We start from the raw sequence: 26,428 nt of genomic DNA, 5'->3' as shown, positions 1-26,428 counted from the left end.
CCAGGATGCGTACTACCACATCAAGATGGACAGGTGCTCCCGGAGGTTCCTTTGCTTCTGGCTGGGAGCCAATCATTGCCAGTGTCATGCCCTTCCCTTTGGTCTCACCATAGCCCCCTGGGTGTTCACCAAAGTAATGGCGGTAGAAGCGGCTCACCTGAGGCTTCAGGGCATTCAGGTCTTTCTGTACCTGGACGATTGGCTCTTTACCGCCCCTTCAAAGCATCTATTTTGTCAAGCCATGGACTCCTTTCTTCAGCTAGCCAGCAAATTGGGCATCACAGTCTCCAGATCTCCTCAGGGGGTGCCCGTTTCAACCTGCCTTGCCCAAGACTACAGTGACCTGTCTGCATATCAATGTTCTAGGGATGAGAGTGGTTCTTCTTGCATTGCAGACCCATCATGCTCATCTCCCTCTAGGAACAGTTGAAGTTCAGATGGACAATATGTCAGTGGTCTGGTACATAACCATATCTTATCCCCTGTGTCGAGAAGCTATGAGAGTGTGGGAATGGAAGATCTCCACCGGCCATTTTCTGGTGGCAATGCACATTCCCGGACGGTCCAACATTCTAGCAGACAGGCTTAGCAGATCTGTCTTGAAGCCTTACGAGTGGTCTGTGAATCCTTCAGTAGTGGAACAGATTTTCTGAGAGTGGGGTCTTCCTTGCTGCGATCTCTTAGCATCTCCTTCCAATGCGAAGTGCAGCGAGCTTTTCGCTTTGAACCCTCTGCCAGGGAAAATCCCCAGAGATGCTCAGATTCATGCTTGGCCTCCCGGTCTTCTTTATGCATTTCCTCCTCTTCCCCTCATGTTGAAGAAAGTTCAAAGGCTGGGAGCACTGTGATCCTCATCACCCCATTTTGGCCTCGACAGGTTTGGTTTCCCTTACTCATCTAGTTGTTCCACCATGGACTCTGGATCCAGTTCTTGATCTTATGTCGCATCCTTCGGGGATTCCTCACCCAGATCTGGACAGTCTGAATCTCACGGCTTGGCTGCTCTGGTTCCCATGATTGTTAGGACTCACGGTTTGTCATCCCCTGTTAAGTCCATCCTCATAGCAGGTCACAAGTCTTCTACCAGGAAAGTCTATCATAGTAAAATGGAAGCGTTTTTCTATATGGGCCACTCAGCAGTCCTTGGATCCTTTTACGGCACCTCTGTTGACAGTTCTAGATTTTCTGTCTACCATTTTTCAATAGGGTGCCAGTTCTTCTACGGTTAAGGTTGAGCTGGCAGCCATATCTAATTTTCATGTATGGATTAATATGACCTCTCTGGCTTCCTCTAAACTGAGCAAGACCTTTCTTAAAGGTGCATCTGAAGTAGTTTACTTCATTTGATCTTCAACCTGTGGGCACTGGATCCATATCGGATCCAAGCAGGCAACTTCACTAGCATCTGCTCCGAGCTCCAAGCTCCTCCCATTACCCATAATACACCACCACTACCTTCCATCCCCCAGCTCTCATTTGCCGCGGCTAGCCTAAGCATCGTGATTCTTGAGCTCCAAGTTGTGAGTAGGGTTTCTATCTTTGATTAGTGTTTTTGTGCGTGTGTACTTGCTAGTGTAGGTTTCCTCTCTTCCTCCCCTCGCTGCTGCATCAGGTTAAAGCCTTTTTCTTAGCTTTTAGGTAGTTATAGTTGTCTTCCCCTCCCCCCCTCAGCCTTCTGTGTGCTTGTCTGAGTGTGTGGTGAGTGGTGTGTGTTAAAATTTGTTTAAAAACTTGTTTTAAAATTTGTTTAAAGTTTGCGCTTGTTATGGGACATGTCAGATCTCCCCAAACAAGTGTTTAAGAGATGCACTGAGTGTGGCCACAAATTGTTACCAGCTGATGACCACACACTTTGCGTGCTATGTTTGGGTGCGGTCCATTTAGCCACAGACTGTTCTGTTTGCATGGGTTTTAACCCATGCGCTTTTAAGAATCGGTGGGCCAAGTTAGTTATGAAGGGCCTGCTACCTTCTACGGAGGCGGCCGTCTCCTCTTCTGCTTTGGTCACAGCTGTTGCTGTGGCCACCTCTCCTTCTACTCTTGTCCTTCCTTCTCCTCCCTCCCAGGCTGGGACTCACTCTCCTACTTCTATGCCTGTGGAAGCGGAGCGCAGAAAAGGCAGAGAGAAGAACTGAGAGCACCATCCAGAAATGAGAAAGAGGTCCCCAGACCTTTCAGCTTCATCAGGACCACCTGCTAAAAGTCAATCTAGGCACCATGACTCCCCTTGGCTCCGATCTCCTAGATTTTCTCCAGAGCTGGAGGAGCCCTGACCACCATCTAGAGCTTCAGTTCCTTGACCCGCCAGGTCGGAGTCCGTGGCTTCGTCGCAGTCCACCAACAGCCTCTCTGAGGTCGACATGGATAAAATGATGCAGAGGTTTATTCGCACTTCTCCGATCCGACCCCCGGTTTCGGAGTACATGGATCCGAGGATGGCCCTAGTCAGCGGGTCGGCGCTGATGGTACCTGTCTCCTCGATGCCAGCAGCTGCCTGGAGTGTGTCAGATCTGACCAGTTCAGGTTCGATTGGCTCTCGGAGCAGGAGCCTGGGTGTCTGCTCTAAGGGGGTGGAACTGTTTCCATCGGCTCCGACGTTGTCGGGTCAAGGTCCCTCCCTTGGAGTGCCGTCTATTTTGGGCTCGGCTCCAATTCTTGTGTCTGATCTGTAGAGAGCGTTTCCCTTAACGGTGTCCGAGGAAGCTTGCTCTCCCTTGGCATTTAACGTTGTAGAAAGGGTTTTCTCCAGTGGATCGAGGCCCCTGACTATATCTTCAGACTCTGCCCTGACTCCTTCTGCTTTGTGTGTGAATCTCATCATTTTACCACAGGGACAGCCCATACTCGAGGACCCCCAGGTGGTTCCCCCTGAGGAACAAGTGGTTTGTGAGTTCCCTTTGGAAAGCCCCACTGGAGAGGTCCCTTGCAAGCATACATGCAAGAGGCACTTGGACTCCTCCCCCGAGTCCCTCACTGGGGACACGGATTTGGATGGTGGGGAAGGTACCCCCAGATCACCTCCCGAGGATGTCTCCTTCGGAGACATCATGGAAATCTTGCGACAGCGAAGAGGTTGGTCCACCCCAAAACCTTCCTCAACTAATCCATGTTCCTGGAGGCTTTCGGCATGGGCCCGTCTACTTCCTGGGTGTCCCCTCCCGCAGACCCCTTGGTGGACTTGATCACCTTGTGGGCTTGGAAGGAGCCGGACACTGTGGAACCAATCCCTAAACACCCAGACAAAATTTTGAGCCCCCTACAGACAGACCGGTGTGGAATAAAGGGTCCCCTGTAGACGCTATGCTGGTAGCAGCCACCACCAAAACGGAACTAACCCAGAAGAGTTCCTCGGTCCATCCGCCTGACCATGAGTCTAGGATGATGGACCACTTAGGGAAGCAGGTTTATGCATCAGTGACCTTTTCTATCAGGGTGCTGAACTATCTGGCCCACATTGCTAAACTACAGTGCGACCTGTTTAACGAACTGGCTGAGTCTCCCCCAAAGTCCATATTGCAGGAGGACAGAGCCACGTTCTCCGCAAGGATGGCTACCTTGACAGCGGTTTCAAATACATCCATGCGATTCCTCTCGCACGCTACTGAAGGAGCAGCTAGGGCGGCTGGGTCCGGCGTGTCCATGAGGTGTAACGCCTGGCTCAGATTATGTAAGTGCATGGAACCTTTCAAGGCGTCTTTTGCAAACGCCCCTTATGATGGTTCTTCCCTCTTTGGTAAGACCGTCCGAGACACATTGGTCCAGAGTGAGAAAGATGGGAAGACACTGTCTGCCATTGGAGTCCGCTTCTCGAACCCTCAAAGATCCTTCTCCCGGAATCAGCGAGGGCAAAAGAAGATGTGGTTCTGGAAGTCTCAGCATTCTCGGGACACTCAGGGCTCTATTCTTCCCCTAGAGGCATAGGGGAGACAGGATAGACGCTGGCTCAGAGGCAGAGGGTGTCCAAGGAATTTTGGGTCTCTAGAACCTTTCTCGGACAGGCCCGCGCAGCAACCTTGAGGGATTGCCTGACTGCTCTGCTCTGGAGGCAGTCTGGGGTCGCCTATCATTGCACTTGGCAGCATGGGAGTCCATGTCATCAGACCGTTGGGTGCTTCAGAGAATTTCCAGAGGCTTTTCAATCCCGTTTGTGGTTCCTCCTACACCTTACAAACACCTCCCGGATGTACCACCCACTCAATGGGAGGCAACAGCACTAGAAGTTTCCAAGCTGCTAGAGAAACAAGCCATCGAACTTGTCCCCCCAGATCAGTCCAGATCGGGCATCTACTCCAGGTTCCTTTTGGTGCCAACAAAGAAGGGGGACTTGAGGCCCATTCTGGACCTATATACTCTGAACCTGTCAGTTGCTAAAGAAAAGCTCTGGATGGTCACTTTACAGTGCATTATGCCGTACCTGCAAGAGATTGACTGGATGTGCTCGTTCGACCTCCAGGATGCTTACTATCACATAAAGATGCACAGAAGCTCAAGGAGGTTCCTCCACTTCCGGCTAGGAGCCAATCATTATCCATTCCAAGCCCTACCCTTTGCTCTCACCATAGCCCCCAGGGTGTTCACGAAAGTGAAGGCAGTAGTAGCAGCTCACCTGAGGCTTCAGGAGATTCAGGTCTACCCTTACCTGGATGATTGGCTCCTTACTGCTCCCACCAAGCGTCTACATTGTCGGACCAGAGATTATTTCCAAAAGCTTGCACACTACTTAGGGATTACAATCAACACAGCCAAATACCTTCTAAAGCCTTATAAAACAAAAATATCCAGACTGTAATCCAAAAAAGGGTTGATTTTCCTGCATGACAAGTTTATTAAGCACTTTCGGCTATGCACAGCGTAGCCTTCATCAGAATACATTATAAAACACATACTGCTTCATTAAATAGAGTTCATTGACCAATCACAAACGTAATTTGTTACCCAATGATTCCAGGAATGAACATTATACTTCACTTATTAACAGAAGATATGTATTCTCAGGAACCGGACAAGCTGTTGTGGAACAGCACAAGGTGTTGGAATTAAACAGTGATAAAACTAAAAGTTTTTCTTCCCTGAAAGACATGATATATTTCTTTGAAAAAAGACTTTAAACTAAAATTTTGTGAAGTTGACATACTTGAATGAATGTTTAAGGTTACAAATTGTTCCACAGGGTTTACGTATGTACAAGTTTCCGTTTGGGATTAAATACAATGATTCTATTTTGAATGAATTTTGCAATATTTTTGATGAAGCAGGAATAAATATTGTAAAGAAAACTGTATTTTTTATGAGCAACAGAGAGAGAGTATGTTTAAAGAAGTAGAATTACTTGACCAGAATATTTCAAAGGATTTGTTATTCCCACAATATATAGAGTTGTATTTTAAGGTGTTTGATAGGGTGGACACAAGAATCAATAATCTATTTTCTAAGAAAAAAAGAAAATTAGACAGAGATAGTCAACAATATAAAGAAAAGAGAGTCTACCCAATAGACAACATTATACATTCAGCAAATTCTCACCACAGCAGTAATAAAAAAGTGACAAACAGAGAAACACAGGGATATGAGGAAGAATATATGCAGGGTGGAAACTATGGAGACACTTATGACCAGGATTTTCCAGTATTTCACCGTTCACGAAGAACAGCACATGGACAGACGAAGGTGGGGGATACTACCAGCATTAACACACATTCAGGAAGAAAAACAAACAGTAGGAAATTATTTAACATCAACCAGAGATGGTCAACCCATAGTGAACACCATGTGTGTGTTTTCCATCGATAATTATACTGAGCAAACTATTACTGAAACGCATTTCAAACTGTGTTTTCCATCGATAATTATACTGAGCAAACTATTACTGAAACGCATTTCAAACTGTTTTCTAAAGGTATTAAATTTGTGCCCCAAACTCGAGCTAACATGGTAGACAACATTACAGAATTTAAATTGTACACCAGAAAATTTAATTTTGGCATCTTGTTTTCAGACAACATTCACACTGTAATGAACAACAGGGAAATCCTCCTCTTCATCCATTAATAGATACTTTTGAGAAAATAGTGTTGGAAGAAATGTATGAGGTTCAAGAGAGAAATAAAATGAAGAAAGTAAAATGGAATTTAAGTAAGGAAGAATATAAGTTGTTAATGGAGTTGAGGAAAGATGACTCTATTAGGGTTATGACCCCCTTATAAGGGAGGGGGTGTTGTTTTGTTCAAGTCTACAGAATATTCAGATGTTATGCAAAATCTATTATTTGATAAAGAAACATATGCTTTAGTTTCCCTTAATCAAATTAATATTTCTTATGCACGTATTAATTCATATTTAGAGGAATATTTAATAAACAATAGAAAAGAACAAGAACTTTATGATTTTCTATATGTAAGGGACCCTAAAATACCCATTTTCTTTGGAATCCCCAAAATACATAAAAATATAGACAAACCACAGTTTAGACCTATTGTGGCAGCGAATAATTCTAAAGCTCATCCATTAGCAGTACTAGTAGACATTTGGGTCAAACATGTTATTAATGACAGTGAACACTTGGTCAAAGATTGATGGGAATTTCTGGGTAATATAAAAGAAGAGATGTGGCAAGAGAACTTGATTCTCCTCACCAGTGACGTGAAAGATTTATTCACTGTGATACCTAAAACCAAGGCTTGGAATGTTTTGAAGAAGCTCTATTTAATTTTTCTAAGTTAGAGCATAGTAAGATTATCTTCATCTATGAAATTATGAGTTTGATTCTAGATAACAACTTCATTTTCTTTGAGGGGGAATATTATCAGCAGATTAGTGGTGTAGCAATGGGGGCAGCTTGTGCCCCTGTCTACGCCAATATAGTACTCCTGGGATGGGAATCTTACCATATATTCAACAGCCCCTACTGGGACAAAATACAGTTATATTCCAGGTTTTTGGATGATATATTTGTCCTGTGCAAGGGTACTGAATAAGAGATTTCTGACGTTATGAAATATGTAGGTGAAACCACTGACTTTTTAGAGTATACCTTTAACTATGATTTCACTAGTATTAATTATTTGGATGTACAAATCATCAATGATATGGGTGGATTCCGATCACGTATATATAGGAAACCAACATTTTGTAATACGTATTTACATTATGGGAGCAACCACCCTACTGCTCAAAAAAGAAGTATAGTGAAGGGACAGGCAGTGAGGGTTGCAACAATGACTTCCCATTATGACGAATTTACAAGGTGAATTAAGCAAACTACAGTGTGCATGTTTGAAGAGAGAGGGTACCCCAAACAGTTGGTTGAGGAAATTGTTTCAGAAGTACAACATAAGTGGGGTATTGATTATCTGCCTTTATTAGGGGTAGGACTACAAAACAATAATATGGAAAAGAGTAAGGAAAATGACAAATATAAAAGGGCTGGTATATTAGAATATAATTCCACAACTAAGGAATTAAGGGAGATCATCAATAAGAACTGGACAATTTTTAAAACCAACCAAGAAATATGCAAAAAGCTGGGAGAGGGTCCTAGATTTGTTAATAAGACAGGGCACAATATTAAGAGTCTCCTTGAATGTAAGACAGAATCCAGAATGATGAACAGTAGAGGTACTAGACCATATGGAATGTGTAAACAATGTTGTTATATACACAAAGAGCAATCTGTTGTCTTACACAGCAGGTAGAAAAGCAAGGTAGTTTTTGTAAATGGGAATTGTTTGACCAAAGGTGTTGTGTATATAGCTCTGTGCAATTCATGCACAGCATTCTATTTAGGAAAAACAGAGCGGGCACTTAAAAGCAGGATGTATGAGCACATCAATGATGTTAAAAATAAAAAAACAACAAGTGCACTATACAAACACTCTTTATCATGTGCATCCTTTACAACATTTTCATTTGGAATTGTGGAACAGGTGAAATTAAATCCAAGAGGGGGAGACTGGAAAAATGCACTAAAGAAAAACGAAACACAATGGCAACTCAGAACAGCAGCAATGTTTCCCCAGGTCTAAATGAAAGTATTTCCATTGTCCCAGTTTTGCAGGAAAAAATAAATAAGAAATAAATAAAAATTAGTGATGATTTTTTAATTTTTTTTTAAATAGAACATGTTTTCAGTGATGAATTGGTTATAGTTTTTGTGTGGAATATAAACCTATAATATGTTTTTAAGAGTCAATCAGTAGTGAAGTGTGAGTTGATTTACTAATTAATTGTTTTATGTTTGTGATTGGTCAATGAACTCTATTTAATGAAGCAGTATGTGTTTTGTAATGTATTCTGATGAAGGCTACGCTGTGCATAGCCTAAAGCGCTTAATAAACTTGTCATATAGGAAAATCAACCCTTGTTTGGATTACAGCCTGGATATTTTTGTTTTATAAGTTGTTTAATCTTCTTCTGGGTGTTTTTAGACTTTGGTTTTGTTTTTTACACCTTCTAAATCCTGTCCAGGTGATAGAATACATAGGGGCACGGATAGACATGCTACAGACAAAAATTTTCCTGACCACGGAGAGAGTTTGAAACCTAAGGATGCATGTCACCTTCATTTACCGTTCTCACCTTCCCTCAGCAGAACCGGTCTTGAGGGCCTTAGGTTCTATGACAGCAGCCATAACACTTCTTCCGTGTGCTCGATTACATATGCAAGTACTACAGTGGACTCTAGTAGTGCAATGGTCCCTGTTGGACCTTCTGTTGTCACACCCAATACACCTCAGCTGAGTCTGCATGTCGCCCCGTCTTTGGTGGATGCAATTTTCAGAAATTTTGGAAGGAAGACCTTTTGTTCCAGCTCCTGACCAAGCCACAGTGACCAAGGAAGCCTCCCAACTAGGATGGGGGGGCATTGTTTGGGAAGGACAGTCCAAGGCATGTGATCCCCAATCAAGATCAGTTTGCGTATAAACATTCTGGAGATGAGGGCGCTCCTTTTACCGTTGCAAGCCCTTCATGCCTTTCTACCTCTGGGAACCATTGCAATCCAGTCAGAGAACATGTCAGTGGTCTGGTATGTCAACAAACAGGGAGGGACCAGAACGTACCCCCTTTGTCGCAAGGCTATGAGAGTTTGGGAATGGGCGATCTCCACCGGTATGATAGCAACGCATATTCCAGGATGGTCCAACATTCTAGCGGACAGAATAAGCCGGACTATTCCGATGCCTTACAAGAGGTCTCTGAATCATTTCTAGAGTGGGTTCAGCCTTGCTGCGATCTTTTCACATCTCCTTCTAACGCGAAGTGCAGTGAGTTTTTTGCTCTGAACCCCTCACCGGGGTAGCCCCACAGAGACTCTCTAGTCCATGCTTGGCCTCCCGATTTTCTTTATCCTTATCCTCCTGTACCCCATATTCCGAAGTTTCTACAGAAAGCTTGTCGACTGGAGAGCAAAGTGACCCTCACTCCCCCATTTTGGCCTCGCCAGGTATGGTTTCCCTTCCTTTGGTCTCATCTTCTAGCACCGGCTTGGATTTTGGATTCCCATTCAGGATCTCATTTCACACCCCTCGAGGTTCCCTCATCCAAATCTGGATAGTCTGAGGCTCACAGCTTGGCTGCTCCAGTTCCCTTAATTGTTAGGACTCCTGGATTGTCTTATTCGGTCAGCTCTATTCTGGGGGCAGCTCATAAGTCGTCCACCAAGAAGGTTTGTCATAGTAAATGGAAGCGTTTTTCCTTTTGGGCTTCTCAAAGGAGTTTAGATCCTTTCATGGCTCCTTTTCTGGCTATTCTTGATTTTCTGGCAAATATATTTCAACAAGGGGCTAGCTCATCTATGATCAAGGTTCAACTAGCTGCCATTTCTCATTTTCATGTGGGCGAGAATTCTGCTTCTTTAGCCTCTTCCAGATTGTGTAAAGCTTTTATCAAAGGTAACTTCCTCTTGCGTCCTCTGGTCAAAGATCCCATTCCCCTGTGGGACCTTACTATGGTACTTCAAGCATTGGTCGCTCTGCCATTTGAACCTGCAGCACCCACGGATCTTAAGTTTTTGTCTTGGAAAACAGCATTTCTAGTGGTTATCACCTCTGCTAGGAGGGTTTCAGAACTGCAAGTGTTGTCTGTCAAGATTTTCCATAAGGACAGGGTTTCTTTTTGCATCAATCCTTCTTTTCTCCCAAAAGTAGCATCGGAGGTTAACATCAAACAAATTATCAATTTACCTGTTTTCTTTCCAAATTTTGCAAACAAAATGGAGTACAAGTTGCACTTGTTGGATGTTCATAGACAGTTATGGTTCTATTTACACAGGACCAAAACCTTTCGCAAATCTGACCAGTTGTTTGTGTCCTTTTTTAAACCTTTTTTGGCTAAACCTATCTCCAAGGTTACCACTGCTAGGTGGATCTCCCTATGTATCCTTCAGATTTACAAGGATAAAAGTTTGTCTCCTCCGGGTCAGGTGAAAGCTCACTCGACTAGGTCCATGGCTACTTCTGCGGTCTTTTGGTCGAGAGTATCATTAGACGACATTTGTTCTGCGGCTACTTGGACCTCATCTCATACCTTTATTTTTCACTATAAATTGGATTTGATTTCTAGAAGGAGCGCATCCTTTGGTTCCGCGGTGCTCCAGAATGTACTTCGTGAGGCCTCCCAGGTATTTTAGTAGCAGGGAACTCTGTCCCATAGGTTGATGATCAAATGAAGTAAACTACTTCAGATAAAGAAGTTATGTACTCACCATAACATTCCATCTGATTAGTTCTACTTCATTTGTCTTCAACCATCCCTCCCTCCCTCCTTCCTTCTGACCTTACCATATGGACAGCATTATAGCTGGTTTTAGGTGTGTAAGGATGTTTTTTGAGGTTGGGTTGTTCAGTGTAAGGTGCAGTAAACTCAGTCTGGGGGATGGAAGGTAGTGGTGGTGTATTATGGGTAAGGGGAGGAGCTTGGAGCTCAGAGCAGATGCTAGTGCAGTTGCCAGCTCGGATCCAATACGAATCTGGTACCCACAGGTTGAAGACAAATGAAGTAGAAGTACTCAGATGGAACGTTATGGTGAGTGCATAACTTCTTTTTTTCTTCTTAGACCCCTCCCCGTAAAGGATCCGTGAGACCTTACTTTGTTGTTGCAGGAGTTAGTTTCTTGCCCTTTTGAGCTTGCGGCTTCAGTAGATTTGCAGTTTTTGACATGGAAAACTGCTTTCTTGGTCACCATTACCTCCGCCAAAAGAATGTCAGAGCTTCAGGCTCTTTCAATCAAACTGCCCTACATGATGTTTCATAAAGACACGGTGTCGCTTCGCACTAACCCTTCTTTTCTTCCCAAGGTAGCATCGGAAGCCAATCTTAACCAGACTATAAACTTACCAGTCTTTTTTCCTAACTACCAAAACAAGGGGGAATATAAATTGCATTTACTGGATGTACATAGACAATTAAGGTTTTACCTCCACAGGACCAAACCTTTCCGCAAGTGTGACCAACCTTTTGTGTCTTATGCCAAGCCCTTCTTTGGTAAACCAGACTCAAAAGTGACAATTGCTCACTGGATTTCACAATGCATTGGCTGAGCTTATTCAGAGAGGGGTCTGCCTCTACCAGGAAAAGTGAAGGTTCATTCAACCTGATCTATGGCTACATCAGCGGCCATTTGGTCTAGAGTTTCTTTGGATGACATTTGTTCAGCTGCCACTTGGGCCTCATCTCATACCTTTATCTCGCATTACAAATTAGACATTGTCTCTAGGAGTAGAGCATCCTTCAGCTCTGCGGTGCTCCAGAACATCTTTCCATAAGGGCCACCCAAGAGTTAGGTAGCTAGGGACTCTGTCCCACAGGTTGAAGAGCAAACGAAGTAAACTACTTCAGATAAAGAAGTTATGTACTCACCATAACGTTCCATCTGAGTTCTACTTCATTTGTCTTTAAGCGTCCCTCCTTCCTTCCCCCTGACCTTATCTTCAGGATATGATAAGTCTTCAGATTGTTACTGTTGGGATCCTTGGCTTTGCCTAGACTAAGGTTGTATCTGTTGGTTATTTTTTGTAGATAAGGTGTTATTGGGTCGGGTGTCTGTTTCTTGTTTGGCAGTAAACTCAATCTGAAGGGAGACAGGGGGCATTATGGGTAAGGGGAGGTGCTTGGAGCTCGTAGCCATAGCTGGAAAATGTGGCCGTGTCGGATCCGAAGTGGATCTGAGGACCCACGGGTTGAAGACAAATGAACTAGAACTACTCAGCTGGAGCGTTATGGTGAGTACATAACTTCTTTTTAGTGACTATCACTTCAGCAAGAATTTCCCACAACATTTTCCACACAGTGGATATTCATAGGCAGCTGTTCTTTTATTTGATCAGAACCAGTGACAAAATCACTTCAGTTTTATGTCTTTTATGCTCCCCATAATTTGCAGTTTAAATTTCTAAAATAATTTTGTCTATGTGGTTATCTGACTGTATAAACTTCTGCAATGAGATGTGCAACAAATCTTTTTACACCAAATGAACAGCAAACTGAGTTAAAGTTATCTGTTTACAGGCCTTCTTCAAGAATGAATCATTGGATAAAATTTCTGTAAATGTGACTTGTTCTTCTGCTCATACTTTTCAAGGTTTAGGTCTGCCTTCCTTTCTTCTGTCATCAATGGGATCCTTTCATGATACCACCTAGGAGGAACAACGAGGAATTGTGTACTAAAATTGAAGAAGAAGGACATGATCATTTCAGACACAAAAGTTACTTATCATAACAGTAGATCTGGATGATCAATGCCCATTGTCTTCAGCTGTTCACCATACCCACTAACAAATGCCAGGGAATGGAGGCATGAGGGAGGATTACTTAGGAGTATATAGGTACATGAAAATGTATATTAATAAATTGTCTTCATTTTGATCAGTGCTGCAGTAGGCTAAGCTATATGGGCTATATCCTGCGTAGGATATAACAACCGGCCAGTTTCTAAAGTTTCAAGGCACCTTCCATGAGCCCAAACTCTTAGTCAGCTCAAGCTGAGCTGACTAATGAGACAGGTTTGGCTGCTAGGCTCTTCAGAGCTTTCCTGCCAGCAGAGAGTACATTCCAATGAAGATTTTGAGGATGGATAGTCAGCTTGTGCTGTTCCTTTGTGGGTCAGATAAATTCCCTTTGGGGTGAAACCTTCCATTTAAAAGAAGAAGAATATACACATTTGTTTAGTAATACTTTACTGTTCAGAAAAGTTATTTTAAAGATAGGAGTTTGTGTTTTAATTGACTGTTACATTACTGGTTATACCTGTCAGTTTAAAACATTTTTAAAGTAATTGAAAACCATTTTTCTGTGGAGAAATTGTGTTTATTTTACTTTGGGGGCTGGCTAAATATTTTAAGTGCATTTTACTGTGTTTTTCAGTGAAAAAAAGTGACTTTTAAAGACATTACACAACAGCCTTTGCTGCTTGTTTTCATCTGGGAAAGAGGCACCATTTTCAGCTTGACCTTAGAACTTGTTCGTCCCACGGTCAGTCCTGCTTCCAGCCAAAAAAAGAAAAAATTTAAGCAAACAGCCTTTGCCACCACAGCAGGCTAGAAAATTGCTTCAGCTGTAGGTCGTGACTCTGCTGTGGCCATTTGTTTTACCTCAGACCACTCATCTTTTACCCTTGATCCATCTGGTGTAGCACCTACAGCGACTAGGACTGGGGGGGTTAGCCTAGTCTTCTGTGGCTGTTGGGGTCTCCTCAGTAGGCAAGACAGCCAGTCTTGACAGTCCTGGGAGTGGGAACAGGGAAGGTTTCCCTGTTTTGTCAGAATGTTCAGCCTATCCCTGGGGAAGCTGCTGCTGCCATTTTAACACTGGTGGCCCCATTTTTTCTGCAAAATAAGAAACAGAAAATTAAAAATGTAGTTCCTCCTCAAATTTCCTTGACAAGTGTAGTTTACTGGGTCTGGCTCAGGATTTTATTTAGGCTTTTGATTCTTCCTTTTTATTGCTTTTTGGTGAAAGGAAGAAGGATGCCTCTTTTCCTGAATAATTCAAGATTTTGAATTTGGACAGGAAGAGAAATGGACAAATACAGGTTTTCTCCTCAGTTTTCTGACTGACTCAGTTTCTGATTCTCCCTTTGGGCTTCCTCTGTCTTTGAGACTATTTCCAGAATGTATGACTTTTCATTTGGAGTACACTGAGGCTTTCAGTCCCTTAGAAAATTTTATGAGCTGTTATAGAACGAATTTCGTGAACCTTCATCAATTCCTCCAGTTCTGTCAGCTTTGGAGGATGTGTGCGTGTGTGTGCATGTGCGTGTGTGTGTGTGCGCATGCGTGTGTGTGTGTGACTGCCTGTCATTTTCCTGATAGCCAACCAGCTGCCCCTAAAAAGACAGAATGTTCCTCAGTCTTTCTACATTTTTATATACTCTTCCCAAGTGCTACTGCTTCTAATCAGTTAGTTAATACCTATCCTACTCTTTCTGATAAAGATGGGAAGATTATTGATGGATACAGGAAAATATTGTGTGCTTCTGCAACTTTGATTTTCAGAATTTTGAATTGTCAGGCTCACATGTTAATATTTATTCTTACTGATTCTGGAAATAAGAGGGATGTTTGGTCTGCAGTTTCTTCTTATGAGGAGAAATCTGCTTTAAATGATTTGGTTTCTTTTATTGTACTAGTGAATGTTCTCTGTTTTTACAGTCTTGTGTATAACTCAGTTGATAATTCTTCCAGGGCTATGGCCTCTGGTACTGTTTTGAGAAGGTTTGCTTGGCTGCATTTTCAGAACCTTGCATAGACTTTATTTTCTCCTTTGGATAAAGATTCACTTTTGGTTCCATTACTACAGAGGTTATCAAAAAGTGTGATGAAAAGGGTAAGTTAAATTAGGGAATCTGAGATTTTTCTGCCCTCCTTTTTGAAAATTTCTAAGGGACTCTCTAACTTTTCAACCAATTTTTGAAAAATAGCAAAGTGTTCCAAAAAGAATTTAGGACCCCCCCCCCCCACACACACACACACAAACCAAGGACAGTCCAATTAGTCAGTTTGACTATTTAAGGGACCTTGTTCCCTCCTCCCATCCTGGCAGTCCATTTTCTCTTCCAGAAAGTCTGAATCTCCACTGCTGTCTTTGGCAACAGTTTCAGACAAATGGGTTCAGAAGATCATTTATCAAGGTTATAGGTGGTAGTGAGAGGATATTCATCTCTTTGCCCAGGGGGTTATTCCTCATCCACCAGGCCAGACTCTTATTTCCACTTGTTCTTCTATACATGCTTTATAGGGAATGGTAGAACTAGTTCCTCCTTCCCAAGTTGGGAAAGGTTTTTCTTCAAGGATGTTTTTAGTGCCAAACAAAGCAAATGCCTGGAGATCAATTCTAGATCGTTCTTACTTAGACCTGTCCTTGATGGTGCCTAACTTCAGAATGATGTCACTTCACAATATGTCACCTCTTCTTCCTCATTCAAGTTTCCTGATAACACTGCATTTAAAAGATGCTTATCACATTCCTTTTCATCCAGACTGCAGATGTTTCTCAAAGTTTTGTGTCTGGATCACATTAATTCTCTGCTTTATCCGTGGTGGTGGTGCTGCGGTAGCGTTGTCGCCTCACAGTAAGACGCTGTCCGGTTCGATTCTCAGCTAGAGCGTCTTATGCGTGGAGACATGCGTGAATGGGCGTACCTTCGTTGAAGGTTGTGCATCAGGGCTGGTAACTCGGCACGTAAAAATCAACTACCAATCATTAGCGGACTGGAGTTCCGCTGTGGCGAGCCCTAACCGGGAAAAGCCGAAAGACACAAACAAACCCTTTAGACTATCCTTTGCATGAAGCATGTTCACAAAGTGTTTAGGTCCAGTTATAGCTTGTTGCAGGCTATGGGGTATTAATTTTCTTTTTCTATATTGGGATGGCTTGCTTATCTTTGCAGAGTTTTTTTCAAAGTGTCAGGATTTTCTCACTTGGGTGAGAGATGTCTTACACAAGGGATTCCAAGAGAACATTCAGAAGTCTTTTTTTGGCTCCTTCCCAAGGGATTGTGTTCTTGGGGTATCAACTGGACACCTCTGGTCAGAGAACTTTTCTTCCACAGGAAAAAATAGATCTATTTCTATAGTTTTTCACTCAGACTTTGGTCACTGCAAGTGAATACCTTAGGATTTTGGGTCTCATGGTGTGTGTGCGATCCTCATGATAACCCTGGCAAGACTCCACATAAGAAAGATACAATGGTATCTGAAGTCTCATTGGTCTGAGCATCAAAGTTCCTTATCTTTCAAACCTTGGGTGTCCACCGACAACTCAAATACTATCCTGACGAACTAAATATTTCAGATCTTTCAGATCTGTTGTTCATTTCTTGTGAAGCTAAGAAGGGACAACATGTGTCAATACATACTATTTCCAGATGGTTGTCTAAGGCTGTTACCTTTTGTTGTACTCACTACAGCAAAATTATCCAAGGCAATGTCAAGGTTGACTATAGGAGGACAGTGGCTTCCTCTATGGCTTTTTGGAAAGGGCTGAATTCTAGAAGTAATCTGGAAGTAGCAACTTGGTCCTCTGTACATACTTTTGCAAGGCATTACAAGCTTGATTCCTTTTCTAAGTGTATATCAGGCTTTGTTACTAGGGACATTTTCCAGGGACTGCTGGATCTTTCCCCTTCCACATCCCAAAATTGTTAAGCTATAGTAATCTACCCATATAGCTTAGCTTAGGGCTACTGCAGCAGTGATTAAGATGAAGAAAATAGAGCAGCTGGGTAATTGAACTTACCATAACAGTAGAGGTTCAAATGATCACTGCTGCAGTAGCCGGTCCCTCCCTCCCTCCCTCCCTCTTGTTTTTTGTGCATTGTTTATGTCAGGATGTGAACTTTTTTGTTCCTAGCATTGTCCTTTCAGGTCTCAGCCTCCCTCTCTGTGTAGCATGAAAATTCTGAAGGGCTTGGCACCTAAACCTGTCTTTTTTAGTCAGCTCAACTCAAGCTGACAACTGGTTTGGAAGTATGGAAGGTGTCCTGCAGCTCTGGAAGCTGGTCAGCTGTTATAGCCTATGCAAGGACCTATATAGCATAGGGTACTGCAGCAATGATCATATGAACATCATGTATTATGGTAAATTTACTTTCACAGCCATGTTTTGCCACTTGCTAGCCATAACATCTTTGGTCTTGGAGGCTCAAGAAAAGTGCAAATCATTATTAGATTGTGGGGAAGAATTGGAGGTCAGGTAAAGTCTGGGTGCTCAGCTGATTTGAGCCTACATCTAAGTCCTGCAGGTGAAAGAGGTATACATCAATCACACAGTTATATCATTATACATACATTTTTTATCTTTGAGGTGAGATTAACAATGAAATAAAAAATAAAGTAGTCACTGTAACAAAAATTTTGCCCCCTTTCTGTTAAATTTTGTACTATTTTACATTTTCTTATATTATAGCTTGTCGAGATCTATTGTGTAATTGTTTATGTAAGTTGCAAAGTGTTTTGTAGTTTTTATTCACCATATTTTACAAATAGTGGTTTGCACTAGATTTTGTCTACTGCAGGCATCCCCTGAACAGAATAAGTGAGAACAACAATATAGGATATTTGTGACAGGCTTATTCCACCATTAGTAACTTCATTGTTGTAAAAGCTGTATTTGTTACAGCAGTGAACTGAACCACCAATGAAAAAATCAGGCTGGAAAAAAGGGCGCAAATGGTGGTCAATCACAAGTGTTATACAGTGACCTATTGTCGAAGATCTACTGTTATGGTAAATATCTGTATCCTGCAGTGTTATAAGAGTGAAAAAGGGCCTTCACTCTTATTTTGCCTGTGTGATTATCAAAATTTAAAGTAGCATAATTTGAGAATTATTAATGCTGTTCTTCATTCATGCCTTACAAACAGTATGATCTTTTTAAAAGAAAGCAACAAAGCAGTTATTCAAAGGTATTATAATTGTTTAAGGTAGAAGAGTTGTTATTAATGTTGTTCCTCTTTCGTGTCTTACAAACAGTATGATCTTTTCCTAGAAGACAATAAAACAGATGTTTAAAGGTAGTAGAACTGATTTTATTGACCTGTAGGTTGTTCCTGAAGAGTGCAATTAAATGTACTATATTTGTTACAGAAGTAGTGATTCATCGGTGGTAGAATTAATTTTATTAACGTATACATTGCTCTGTATGTTGGTTTCAGAGGAACTTCTCATCTGCTTTTTATGATGGACTAGGCAATGGATTAAAGACCATATTGGCCAGTGGCTTTAAAAGGGCAAAGATGATCCAAGAGGACATTCCAACAGTTGACTCAGAGTGTGAGGTGTGTATTTGTATTACATAAAACTTCTGTGTAAAATCTGTTGCATTAATCTTTAATGGTATCTGTGTAAAAATAGTGCTCACAGGATATTTAACCTTAATATACAGTTTTTGTTCAACATTCTGAAGCATGATCATCCCCTGTTGTGTGGAATATTACCACTACATATTAATAAAATGTCAGCACAGAAATTTGCAAAAATAGTTATCATGGTCATGACACTTTCTTGCCAGTAATTGTTTTGCAGTCATCATTATGTTTTTTTAATAGTACATTAGCTCATGTGATCAGCTCGATATCTCTTTTTGTTGTGGTCCTGTACAACTATCATCATGTAGTTTAGCCTGCCTGTATATATTAGTTTTCTAGTTTGTATTATCTGTATGATTTTGTCTGTTAATATTTGAGAATATACAACTGTCCGTGTGAGTGAGCATGCAAATTTAAAAGTATTACCACCCGATGGGTTTCTGTATTGTCAGTAACCTCTGACTCTCATTTCTGTGTCATTGATTAGGGCTTCTGCAGCCAACTCTGTGGTATTAGAAAATAACTCAGGTTGTCCGGTGACTACCCACTTAATTCCATTGTATCTTATTTTGCATGCTCTTCATTCTGGTCAGCATTCATTATATGAAGCTTGAGATGAAACTCAACCAGTTTTTAAGCGTGAGTGCATGCTTGATTACCTAAGCACCACTATACACAACCTGATAGGCTGACTGCGATGTTTTGTGTCGTTAGTCTTTATCAATGTGTTTGTTTTAGTTAGCTCAAGAAACTAATCTGTCATGTACCAGAGTGATTTCATTGACTCTGCTTTTGCAGTACAACAGGCATGAGATGAAGTTCAGTTTAAGTATTGTGTCTGATTTTGCAGTATTGGTTTATAAGTGCTGCTTTCTTAGTTATTCTACAGGAGACCACTTGGTTCAAGGCACATAGGTAAGGTATAAAAGAGCAAGAAATATAATCGTTATGCAAGATTTATAGTTTTCTTTAATACTACTTTTAAAATGTCTTAAATACATAAGACAGTGTTCTGCAGTGTTCATTATAAGAATCATTGCTGCAGGAATTCTTAATATGAATAAGAAATAGCCAGACTTAATTATTGTCCTGTCTTGATCATTTTCAGCACTGCCCTTATGAGTGCATAAATGCAGGCTCACACCAAGTGCTGCTGACACAGGTTTGATCTGAGTCATCATTGTCTTCAGTAAAGGTTTTGTTTACGTTCCTAATCATCACAACAACTGTTCATCCAAGACCTGCACCAACATTGTCTCTGCTCTCTTGAGACCATGTTGCTGAAAACTCCTGAAAGTAACAGATATTCAGCTTGGCTACTTGATGTCCAAGAAGGAAAAAAAGTGGTTGACCAAGTCTGCTGAAATGGTGGTAGTTAGTAGCTATTTATTTAGTTATTTTTTAACTGGGTGAATGAGCTGCTCCATGGACCATTTTCAGTTATGAGCTGGGCAACAAGGCAAAAACAGCAAACATCAGCATGCCGTTATTGCAGAAGCAATTAATAAGTGGACTAGATGAATTTTGCTGATATTTACAAAACATTTAAAAAAAAAAAAAAAACTTCAGCAAAACACACACTAACAATGCACTAGCACTTTATATGCAACAGTCTTAGAATTCACTCTTTATAGTAAAGTGAAATATGTGGATAAAATATATAGCACTGATTGATACATCCAGTATATAACCACATTTGTCTGTGTGTATTTACTGGTTTTGGCAATCTAAAAATATATACAGAATATCAACACTGTAAATTACTAAGGGCAATTAAGGGATTTTTATTCAGTTATATTCCTGATATTCAACAAATTAGTTTTGAATATTTCAATAAAGACTGTCTATACATTCTTTGCAGCATGTACAACCAAGTAATCTCCACTAGTGTTGTAAATTAAAAACAGCAAACTGGAGCGAGGACTGTTATGGGTCAGCAAGTTTAAAATTCCATGAAAAATGTACAAAAACAGGCAGGCAAGTAATGAATTTACACACTCATTTATAACTACGTTCAGCACAAACAATAAGAAAGTAAAATATATCTTGCAAAAAAAAATGGCAGATACTGCAGCAAGACAAAGAGATAAAGAGATGTAGTGGATCAAAGACCAGTTATTGTGTATAGGAGGGGAATGAATCTGAAGGGCATACTAGAAATGAACTATTGTATCAAAGGGTTTTTTACATGCAGTTAGGGTAAAATGGGGTCTGAGTAGTTGGATACCCACTTCCCTGATTGCACAGAGACTAGGTTTTTCTTATTCGGAGATGTTTTTACTGGGTAGCAATTTTCATTAAGGAGTTGCAAGGTTAGTATTAGTAAGTTTATTAGAAAAGTTGCTGTATGTATTACTGAAAGCCAGTTTGTTTCCTCTAAAGATATATGCTTATGTTCCCTGTTGTTTGATGATAGACAAATCTAAGAATTTGCTTCCTGTTGTATGCAAAATGGATATGTTTTAAAGAGAAAGCAACACAGCTGGTAAGGCACGTTGTAGTCTAGGCCACTATATAGTAATGTCTACAGCTTGTCACATTTCTGTAGTTAAGAGATTAAGTATTTTGTGACACTTTTAGTTGAGCTAAAACTTTCCTGATTAGTATTCAGTGCATTAAATTAATGAAATAATTTGATCTATTATTATTCCTTGATAGATTTGCTGTGTTGTGAATGGTAAAGGTGTGCTGTTGGATCTGTCGTCGTTAATAGTTGAGCAGAAGCTAGTTTTTATGGAGGCCCCAGAATTGTTTAGATTGACTTTTGAGTGTTAATAGTCAATCTGCTTTTAGTAAACCAATTTTAGAGAGAGCTAAGCTAGGTTTGGACCCTCTTATTTAAGATATTAGGAGATTTGCTGGCCTTAGTTTTATCACATCAGCTTTGTATAAAATATTTACTTGAAGACTGATGAGGAGGTCTTCACTATAAACCAAGGCATAGGTCAAATGATTATCAGAAGGACAAACAGTTGTAAAAACAGGTCCAACCTTGAACTTTCTTCAGGTATTCCAAATGGATCTTACAAATTGTGAGCTTGCCCTCAACTAGCAAGGGTTTGAGCCATAACCAGTCCTTGACTTCTTTTAAGGATTTTGAGATCTGGTAAGGTTCACACTTGGTTTCCACTGTTTGGGGAGAGGTGCATCCTTATGCTGTGAGCTCACCTTAACTAGTAAGGCTCAATCCCTATCCAGTCCTTGTCTTCTTTTCAGAACATTGAAGTTTGGGATGGTGTACACTTAGCTAATGTCCTGATATTTGTATCATTGGCTGGAGCACATAGATGACCAGCCTTATCGCACATTAATATATCTTAAGGCATCTACTCATTTATCAGAACTACTTAATACAGCAGACTTTACTCCTTGGATCAACCTGCAGGCCCACTTGGGCCAGCAAGTCCCAGATGTTGCATCCCAGGAACCAGGTGTCAAGTAGATATCTGATGTCTTGTATCCCAAGAACTAGATGTCAAGTAGATATCTGTTGTCATGTAGAAACCTGAGCCACTGTGCCGGAGGACCCTTTGAGAGTTCAGTGTTAAATCTACTGCAGACATAGTGTAGGCTCCTCCCCACCTTGTATTTCCCATTGCTAATGCCCAGTCCTGCACAGTCTCTTGACCTAACACTGATCAACTTTGTTGCCGTACAGGTTCATGGTTGTGAGTGGTCCAGATTCACAATTTGGATTTGTAATGAAGCATAGAACCTCACCTTATCAGGGCTCAGAACATCTCAGATAAAACTCCAGAAATGCAAGATATAGTAATTACAAAAATTTTAGATAAAACATTGCATGGACTAAGTAAAAATCATTTTTGCTATGGGCTTCACCCCTCCCCGCATCCTCCAGTATGGGTGGCTCTGCCCTCACATTCTTCATTTCTAAATTATTACCTCAAAGTTCATACAAACTCATATAAAAGGGAAAGTGGTTAAAGAAAAAAAAGTAAACCTACCTTTTGCTTTTACTCTAAGTAGCCTGACCTCGGCTATAGCATTAAATCCTGTTGCTAACAAGTCCACAGCCAGCATGCAATAAAAGTCTAACAGTGCAAGTCTTTGTTTAAAGATATAAGTCCTGACAAAATATGACACAACAGACTGTAGTTCCCTAGGATACTCCCTTACTCTGTGGGATTTTTAAAGATTCATAGGATCTTGGTTCTTGTCACTTGTAAAAGGGCAGGGATAAAAAGTCTATCCTTGTTTTCTGTATCACTGTTGTAGGGCTTCTCCACTGGAGATGCCTTCAGGTGTATAAGTGACATCTTAAGCTTGGCTCAAGGTTGTATTTCTACAGAAGTGCCTGATAAACTTTTGAGGGTGTGGGCTGATGAGCTTTAAATTGTCCTGCTGTTGAAGCAAGATATTATGGATAGAAAGAATCCAGGAAGTATTCTGATTTTTCTCTGCCAGTTCCAGGAAAAAAAATAACAACGATACCCTTTTTCACCGCCCAGTTTTGTAGAGAGGCCCACTCCCCAAGCATCCTGGAACATTTTTTTTTACCTTGCCACCTAATGAGTCTACTTCCACATGATCTTGGGCATGAGAGTATCCTTCCTAAAGGAGAAATTCAGGAACATAATCTTGGAAGATCACTTTTTGAAGGAAATAGTTTTAGGCCATTTGGCCCAGAATTTGATTAATGGCCACCTGAGGAGAAAGCAAACCTTCCCCTTGGTGGAAGATCTTTGTGATTACTGATATTTTCTTCTTTTCTCAATCTGGAAAGCAGCAAAGTAGGGGAGGCCTCCTCAGCATCTGAGGAAGGCCCTCAAGTATTACACAATCTTGCCCCCTCTAGTACTAGCACCCCCCCCCCCCAAGTTAATGATTTCTGTGTCTGTTCATCACATTCTTGGCTTTCTGACCTAAGACAGAGAATTTGGGGGGGAAGGGATGTCTCTGTAATTCACCTCAGACTGAAGATTCTAGGCATAATCATCTTTAGACGCATACTGAAGCTCATCAATCTGCCACAGAAAGATCAGTCTGTTTCAACAGTAGTTTTGAGACAGACCCGGAGTCTTCTGCTGAGAAGGAGTGTAGTGGCTGTCCAGTTCTAGTGTTGGAATGGGGCTGTATTCCTGATGTTCTTCGTGTTTCACTGTTGCAGTCATCACATTTGGGTTATCTGCTTGCAGTAGCCCTCAGTCGGCCTGATTATCAAAGTCTTGGATCCTGCGTCGATTGCTTTCTCATTTTCCATGACGTCAGGTAGTCAGGGGTATAAAGCATGCGGCCAACACCATTACATCAGTCTTTTTTGCTGTGCAGTGCCCAAAGCAGAAGCAGTTCACAAGCGCTGGTCGGCTGACTCCTGAAATTTTTGTTTTCGAGTTTCAGAACCAAAGTCTTCAACTAAGCTAAGCACCCCGTTGGGAAATCCTTTTCTTGCTCTAAACCGATGTCATTAAAAGTTAACAATTGTATTTCTTCCGGAAAGCAAATACCTCATAAAAATTTTCATTCATACTGCAATCCTTGCTTAGGCTCAGACCACGACGTACCTCGCTGTCGATTTTGTGCCTTATTCAAACCTCAAACTATTCATCGTTGGTTTATTTATGCTTCTAAATATTTTGGTACTCAGTTCAGTTATCCAGAAATGGCTTCGGTAAGCCACCCGACTACCGACATTCCGAAAAAATGCAAAGATAGACAGAGACAGACCGCATAGTTCCAAAGCTGCCGACGATGCTTCTCCTAAGCTAGTCGCCAGTTCGCCAGTACTCAGTGAGGCGCTTAAGCAGCCCCTGATACCCGCTACTTCAGATTCACAGGCCTGTACTGAGACCCATTTGGAGTCCGGTATGCCGCAAGATGCTTCTTCGACTGTGGAACCTACGGATGTCTCTACCTTGGATGGGTCCGGAGCCGCAGTGCAATCACCGGCTTCTGAGGGTGTATTCAGGCCTACTGACATGCATATTAAACCAACTCCATCTTCTTCTTCAAGGCCTAAAACTCGATCCATGCCTAGAAAACCGATGCCCAGACTGCATGGTCAGACCCTTATGCTTAAAAAACAAATGATAAGAATGGCGGAAGACCTTATTACTTTAATCAGGGGAAGCCACCCTTCCACCTCTAAGAGACCTAGGACTGATTTTCCTTCTGATTCTTATGATCAGGACTCTGAAATTTCTGTTTCCTCTGATGACCAGGATTTACCCTTATCTACCTATGAGGATTCTGAAGCAGAGGACTCCATTCCCTCTGCTTCCCCTCCAGAGGATTTCTCTTTTGGTGAAACCTTGCATACTCTTAGGGAGCATTTTCGCTGGGAAAGCCAGGATTACTCTGACTCCAAAAAGAGACTTAGGGATTTCTTAGTCCTGCCCCACCACAGGCCTTTAGCTATCCCTCCTGTACTGGACATTGTTGTTGATGCCTTCTCGGAATCTAGCCTGGCCCCTGACTCCTTACCTCCTGTTCCCAGAAAACCTGATAGGTATTACGGGGTCCCTGACTCTCACACGTTCCTTTTTAAAAATCCTACTGTGGATCCTGAGACCATTTCACAGGGATCCAAGGGCATTAAGGCTACTACTGCCAAAAATCCTACTCCCTCTGATAGAGATTCCAGGGCGCTGGATAGATGGGGTAAGAAGGTATACACTTCTGCAACCTTGGCCATTAGGGCCTTAAACTGCCATTTTCATATGTTAAAGTATCAGCAGCATATTATTGGATTGCTTAAACAGAAAATTATGTTGATTCCTGACTGTGTTCAAAGTAAAGATTTACAGAATTTAATGCATTTTGCTGAACAAGTTGGAAAACATACTTTGCAATGTGGTTTTGATTCATTAGAGGCATCTTGCAGGGCTGCTGTCACTGGGTCTGTACTTAGAAGGCATGCTTGGCTTAAGGAGCAAACTTTGCCAGATCATGTTAAAGCTAAATTGCTGGATGCTCCTTTAAACCAAGACAGTCTGTTTGGCAACAAAGCAGAAGAAGTACTTAAAAAGATGGAGGAAAAAGCTAAATCTATGCAAACTGTTAAATATTTCCTTTAAGTACAGCCTCCCAGATTTAGTAGGCATTGGCCCTCTAAGAATTGGTCCTTTCCTACCTCTTCCAGGCCTTCTCAGTCCAAACCCAGAACCAGCAGAACACCCAGGCTTCAGTCCCAAGGTACTCACAGGACTAAGCAGTGGGGGGTTCCCACTTCTAAAGCAGGGAGTAGTAAGACCCCCCCCCCCCCATGGTAAACTGTCTCAATGACTTAACTTTAAACTTCCAAGCCCTGCACAACTGACTATTCATTTAGGGGGGAAAGATTGCCCTGCAGGCAAAAAATTGGGAACTCATTACCCAGGACAAATGGGTTTTAAATATAGTTTCCCAAGGATACAGATTCCACTTCCACTCTTTACCAACCCCAAACGGTTGGCCAGAGCTACCCCCAAATCAGTGGGCAGAGGCTCAAAATAGGAAGTTCTCTCTCTCTTAAGCATCAGGGCTATTCAACCTGTCCCAGAAGAAGAAAGGGGACAAGGTTTCTAGTCAAGACTTTTCCTGGTACCCAGGAAAGACAATTCCTGGCATCCTATCCTGGACCTTTCTATCCTAAACACATTTTTGGTGATCCCAAAATTAAAGATGTTAACTCTTCATCAGTCACTTCTTATGCTAGGCAAAGATGCCTGGTTGGCAACACTGGATTTAAAGGAAGCCTACCTGCACATCCCAATAAGGGAATCTTGCAGAAGATACCTATGCTTCAAAGCAGGCTACATGCACTATCAGTTCTCCGCACTGCCCTTTGGCTTATCTACTGTGCCCAGGGTATTCACAAAGTGCCTAGCTCCAGTCATTCCATTTTGCAGGCAAAGAAATATTCAAATATACCCATACCTGGATGATTGTCTAATTCAGGCAGAACGCCAGGACATACTATTAAATCATCTGGCATTTGTAAAGAAATTGCTAACTTCTCTGGGGTACACCATAAACGAAAATAAATCACATCTTGTACCCTGCCAACAAATTTTATTCCTGGGAGCAAGCTTGAATACAAATTCACAGATGGCCTACCTCACGCCAGAGAAACACGTTCATTTGACGGTCTACTTCAAACTACTGGCCACAAGGACCCAGCTATCTGCAAGG

General features: G+C 41.7%; 1 protein-coding gene across 1 annotated transcript in view; it reads left to right on the top strand.

Annotated features, from left to right (window-relative positions):
- The window catches only part of KIF14 (kinesin family member 14), a 2,369,812-nt gene that overhangs the window by 2,252,588 nt on the left and 90,796 nt on the right, over window positions 1-26,428 (top strand). Inside the window, exon 27 of the mRNA XM_044086046.1 lies at window positions 18,146-18,268. Coding sequence (XP_043941981.1) covers window positions 18,146-18,268 — 123 coding nt within the window. The remainder of the gene's footprint in view (window positions 1-18,145; window positions 18,269-26,428) is intronic.

Source organism: Protopterus annectens, chromosome 10.part0 (genome assembly GCF_019279795.1).
Source record: "Protopterus annectens isolate FY-2018-M chromosome 10.part0, PAN1.0, whole genome shotgun sequence".
In the NCBI taxonomy this organism is placed as follows: Eukaryota; Metazoa; Chordata; order Ceratodontiformes; family Protopteridae; genus Protopterus; species Protopterus annectens.
Note: the sequence above shows the minus strand (reverse complement) of the source record. Positions and strands in the feature narration are given on the sequence as shown.